Consider the following 6,000-nt stretch of genomic DNA (forward strand, 5'->3'; position numbering starts at 1 on the left):
CATGCACTAGTGAACACCAGTTTTCAGTAGAGTTGGAATGCTGAAAGGCAGAAAAGCATAAGAATCCTTTTGCAGCACGCATAGCACACTTTACACATTCTAACACCAGAAAATAAGAGGAAATAAACCAAATTCTGGTTATAAATAAGATATCATCTTTCATACTCAGTAGTCCAAAATATTGTAAAATAACTGAACTATATCAGAACCAAAAGTGAGTTCACTTTTTGGTCTCTAGTTGACCACTAGAAGCTAACCTATAGTTAATGTCAACCTGGGCAGAAGAACCCAGAAGTGACCACTTCATCATGCTCCAAGTAGTAAAATGACTTCTTACAGAGTGGAACACAGTTGAAGACCCTAAAATAAAGAATTATCAGCATAGAATTATAAGCATGAAAGAAAACAATCACAGCTTTTCATACCTATATACTAACTAAACCTATTATAATTGTAACTGTGTAGAAGAACTGGGAGCTCTACTTACTTTCACAGAGACGTCTTCTCAGCTTCCCCCGAATTTTATCGATGGCGTTGTAATCGGAGACGTGAAACACATGAGCAGACTTCGGTTCTGACGCAATCTCATCAAGTTCTTCTTTCAAGGCTTCGCCAACACCCACAGCAAAGATCCTAATCCCAGCCTGATGGGCTGCAGTGGCTGGATCCAAGACATAATCCTGGCTCCTTCCATCAGTTAGAAGGATAGCCACTTTTTTAACAGTTTGATCACTAAGTCTCCCACCAGCTTCTTTGGAAAAACTGTAGGTGTTGATATACCTGAGAGCGTCTCCAGTGTTTGTATTACCCCCGTAATACTTAATTTTTCGTGCAGCCTCTTTGATTTCCTCGCGGGTTTTGTATTTTCCCAGGTCAAATTCTGTGGTTGGATGATCACTGTATCGCACCACACCTACGCGGGTTTTGTCTGGGCCAATCTCAAAAGTTTCCACTAAATTAGACACCCACTGCCGAACTTTCTCAAAATCTTCTTTTCCGACACTGGAGGATGCATCCAAGATGAAGACAAGGTCATAGTGAACATTCTTGCAACCTGTAAGAGTGGCAGAAAATATCACTAAGGGAAGCTGAAAGAGGAGTATCAGACATACTAAATATTCCCTAGGCATAGCTCTCTAGTGAGCAATTTGGAGGAGGCAGCAAACCCTCTCCCTATCCTGCAGAGAAAGTGCAGATTCTCAGCCTTTCTTCCTTGTGATTCACCTCATCTGTTTCAGGACATCTACAGTAGATCAGCACAGACTTCGCTTTGAAGTGCAAACCTTCTCTCTTCCTGCACTGCTAACTGCCTCTGCGCAGTCTTTCACCTACACCATCTGCATGCATATGAAGCTATTTTCCTCAAACTTCATTGCAGTGCCTTTGCTCAGGCAATGCTCTAAAATGACCTTGGGAGATCCAGATACCAGCCTGACCTTCCCTATGCCAATCCTGACCGTGACTGGTGAAGTTTTCATGTTCCCTCTTGCATTAACGTTATGATTTATTTATGCTTAGCTAGAAGCAGTTCTTTTGCTCGGCATGATATCTTGGTGAAGCAAGTTTATAACAAGATTATTTTGATTTTGAGGCACTCTGCCATTGGCTATTGACTAGAGGTTGACTCACTGAATACTGGGGTGGCTTCCTCGACAGCAAAGGGCAGCTGCTTTGTAAGGGAAAAGTTCACTTATCCCCACAACCACCCTTTTGGCTCCAGCCATGATGTTTGTAATCTGAGGCCTGTGTAATCCAAAAGGCAAATGATTTTAATTGCAGCTTGCTTGCCCTACAAAGCCAGACTGGTCATATATTTGTCAGCTGCTTGCCAAGAAAGTAGATCACCCAGGAGATGTTTTCTTGTTCTTTCTGAATATATGCAAGCCAAGAGGCAGTATACTCATAAATGTCCTACAGATGCCAAAGTTTTATTAACATAATGCCCCAACTGGACAAAATGTATATATATACATATGTTTATTTAATTCATTATTATAGACCATAGTCCCTAACAAATTATGAGTTTCGATATTGAAAGCTGCTATACAAAGTCAATTTATCTATGGTCACAACCAGCAAACATTGTTTCTCCAGTAGTTCTTGTCTCACATCGTCTCACAAAACACAACTGCTTGTTTGAACCAATGGTAAAAAGCTAATTTGAACATTCATGTGCAGAACAAAGCACGTATAACATGACACAAGCCAGAGAGCTGGTCCATACCAGTGCCTGGGCCACTTCATTTCTCTCAGACTAACAGGACTCTTCTATGTCTCACTGAACTGGTGATGTTATATCTGTCCCCTAAACTGTTGGCAATTGCCTTCAAACCCTGATGCTTTACCAGAATCGGAGCTGGTAGCTCACATCTACGTAGACCCACTGAAAGCAGAACTGTTCTTTTGACTCCTGTTTCACTGCAGGACCCTGATTCCCCCAACTGTTCCCACATGTACACCATGTTAATAACTTCCTCTAGGCTCTGACCTGGGCTGACCAAGCTACCTCCCTTGGTCAGAAAATTTGAGAGTATTTGTGAGAATACATAACTCCAGGACATAACCACCGAGGACAGGTTAGCTCTCCATACATTAAAAAGGGACATTCCCACTGCACAGTTTGCATGTTTTCACATGAGACTGGTTCCAGCCAGGTCCCAACAAGTAAATGCCCATCAGTGACTAAGACCTTGGGCCTGCCTCACCTCTGTGGATTTGCCTGGAGAATGGCTGACCCTGATTGCTGTCTTTAGAGCTGATCCAGACCTTGACTTGCTGGTTATGTTCCTGGCTTGATCTTGGACCCACTTCATCACTATGAGTTTGCCTGGGAATTTGGATTGTCTGTTGAGTCTGGCTGACATCCCTCAGCCTTCCCTGCTCCCTCGCTGGGGGTGGTAGGACAGGTTCTGGCTGGTGAGACCCTGTCCTACCAGCCCAGGCAGACGTCCAGCTCCTGGCTCCCCATCCCTTAGGAAGTAGTCTGTCCTTGCTGTCCTCCTGACCAGAGCTAAAGCAATGATACACCCAATGTGAATGTTAGCTGAGGACTAGGATTTTTCCTCTGGAAGACACCAAAGAGCATGGAGGTGTCATACACAGTTCATCCAGTCAAGCACTTGCTTGACAGCCAGCTTAGTAAAAAGAAGTATGAATCATGCTACCCAATAATGGGAATGATGCTGTTGCCGTATTTCCTCACTGAGTTGCAGCACTTGAGCCTACAGGAAGGTCACAAAGTCTACTCCCACACCCAAATTTGACTTTACGGTTCATAAGTTAGCTCTGGTGTTTTTGATCACGCTGGGGCTGTACACATGCCCTGAAGAGGACAGGGATCTCAGAACAACCCACTGCACTGGAAAGGAGAGCATAGGTGGCTCAGCCACAGGAAGGGCCTTCAGATAAGAGTAAAAGCATTACAGGTAGGCATGATAACGCTGCAGGGCAATGCTTATGGTATGGCATGATAGCCATGAGAGCGGTTGACTATACACCCCGTATGTTGCGAGTGATGATAAATGAGCATCATATGTTGCTGTGTCAATTTCCATAGCAAGGTACATCCCAGAGACCTGACCCGGGTGCTGCTCTTCCTTCAGTGTCTATAGGAACACCCTACGGACATGGAACTGGAATCACATTTGGAATAACCCATCCACATGTGATCACATTGGAAACAACCTGTCCACAATGGATCGTGTTCTGTGACGGTGTTTTACAAGTGAGGGACCACAAATCAAGAAAGGTCTAGCTGGAAACACACAGTAACTCTCTCAAAGGTAATCAGAATGAGAAGATGATGGAATATATCATTTTATATTATCGAACGTAAGTTACATTACATCTGTGTATGTTCGCTAGACTGCCAAGAGCAGTTCTGCATGTTTTTTGCGGAATATAAATAATATATAACAGTAAAGAGTAAGCAAGAAATCTCCACTCTGCCCCCCAATTCATTATTATATTATTCTATTCAGTCTAAAAGAATATTAATTAAGTGAGACTAAACAGAGAATATAAAGGTTTAAGTATAAAACCCACAAGGTACAGACCTTCCTATTGTTTATTTTACTGACTCTCAGCAGGTGAGACAACTGCAGTTAAAAAACAAACAGAACAGACAGAATGAATCCTGTTGGCGTTCAATGGCAATGAGCCTTAAAACAAGGGGGTTTTAAGGTTTAAAAAGTGATGCCTATTCAGGCAGTATGCAGGGAAGAAAAAGATGGTCTTTCAGGATCATTTTCTTGGAGTCATTGATTCTTTGCCTACAGACCTCATGGCAGTGAGACGAAATGCTGCAGAAAAGCTTTTAGTAAATACTAATCTGCATTTGTAACACATTTTTTAACATTCACCGCTGGACAAAATTGATTGTTTTCCAAGAATGCTGTAATAATATTGTTTACTGGCAGTAGCAGTTCACATTAAGGGAATACGGGAGATAATTCATAGAAAGTGAACGTTCAGTTTTGTAATTACAGGAGTACTCTCTGGAAGCATAATTCCAGGAGTTTTATTCACCCACTCAGACAATGAGTCAACCCATTTTGCAATATTGCCATTAAAAATAGTTCACAAACAAACCATAAGCCCAAAATTATTTAAAGTAATCACAGAATGAACATACAAATCCAACATATCCTTCCTGTGACTGATCCACAGGCAGAAAAAAGGACGAGATTTCACTTTGTTTGGTTAATAAGTACTTATTCCTGTTAAACTTCACCCCAAAAGCCTTATATAGATCACATAACAAAACTGTAAAGCAGCTACTCCTTAGACTGAGAGAAGGTCTAAAAAATCATTTTCTTTCTTATAAATTACCCAAGGCTACAGAATAGCGTCTTTCCTAGAAAAAGAGAGAAAGCGTCCATCTCACAGTACCTTTGGGCTTTTGTACCAATAAACTGCATGGGTCTACAACTATTTTCTGTCCGTGTGGTACAGCATCATTCACGGCCAGATAACTCTTCCTACTCCCCTCGCAAAAAACGTGTCCTTGTCAAGAGTGCCTATAGGAACAGTCCCTCAACTGTACCATCCTTTAAAGCATTCGGGGGCATTTGGGAGAGAGTGCTCACCAGCACAGGCCAAAACCCATGGCAGGGACCTTGTTGGCAACTAGACAGTATGAACCAAGAGAGGGTATGAACAGCGCCCTGGCCCTGTTTCACTCCCTCAGACAGTTCCAGCCAGATAGAAGATTCACCAGTGGTAGTCTGAAACCCACTGAAGGCAGTGGGAGAAGCGATGTCCATACCAGTGCAGGGCAGATGAAGCGTATCGAGGGTAAACTGCATGCTGCTCCCCTTCTCCAGGTCACTGAGCTAACCTTTCTAAGCCCGCAGCAGAATTAGAGACCCTAGATAAATCATAACTTGATCCCTGAGCTATCTCCATCCCTAAGGACTGTTTTATGTCTTTTCTTGCTTGGGTTTTATATTGTTTTCTTCCTGGCAATGAGAGCTTCTAAGCCACATAAAAGACCCAGCAGCTACTCAGCAGGAGGCAGTAAGACGAACGGCGCGTACCTGCTCTTTGTGCCTCAGTTCTCTCCCTGCTGAACACAAACGTGAGAAGAACGAGGAGCTGGGACACGCGGCATCTTCCCGTAACGGACATATCTCCTTTCTCACATCAGCTCGTCTTTTCGCTGTGGTGAGAATCTTGCTAGAAATCCAATCCGCAGCCTAAAATAAAAAGCAAGTGTTATCTCATAGAAACCCAAACAGAAGTAATGATGCAAGTCATGGCAGCAACGTTTTGGGGAGCTGTCTCTTCTGCCTGTCATTTTGTTTGACTAGACACAAACCGCTCAGACAAAGAGGCAGGAGTTCACCTACTTTTCAAAAGCTATAGCCTTTCACTGGCTCTATTCAGTGTGCAGCAGCCTGAATGGAAAAAGGACAGAGATTACCAGATTATTATACTTTAATTGAGCCCACTGCCAACGACACAATCAATGCACTGGAGTGGAAACCATTCCTGACCTGG

General features: G+C 43.0%; 1 protein-coding gene across 1 annotated transcript in view; it reads right to left on the bottom strand.

Moving 5' to 3' along the window:
* Positions 1 to 5,628, bottom strand: part of COL22A1 (collagen type XXII alpha 1 chain) — a gene marked incomplete at both ends in the record, with an annotated part of 229,891 nt that extends 224,263 nt beyond the window's left edge. Inside the window, 2 exons of the mRNA XM_082499258.1 lie at positions 488 to 1,054; positions 5,538 to 5,628. Of these exons, the coding sequence (XP_082355384.1) occupies positions 488 to 1,054; positions 5,538 to 5,628 (658 nt within the window). The remainder of the gene's footprint in view (positions 1 to 487; positions 1,055 to 5,537) is intronic.
* Positions 5,629 to 6,000: the final 372 nt, after the last annotated feature.

Source organism: Vanellus vanellus (assembly GCF_965231255.1).
Source record: "Vanellus vanellus genome assembly, chromosome: 2".
NCBI lineage: Eukaryota > Metazoa > Chordata > Aves > Charadriiformes > Charadriidae > Vanellus > Vanellus vanellus.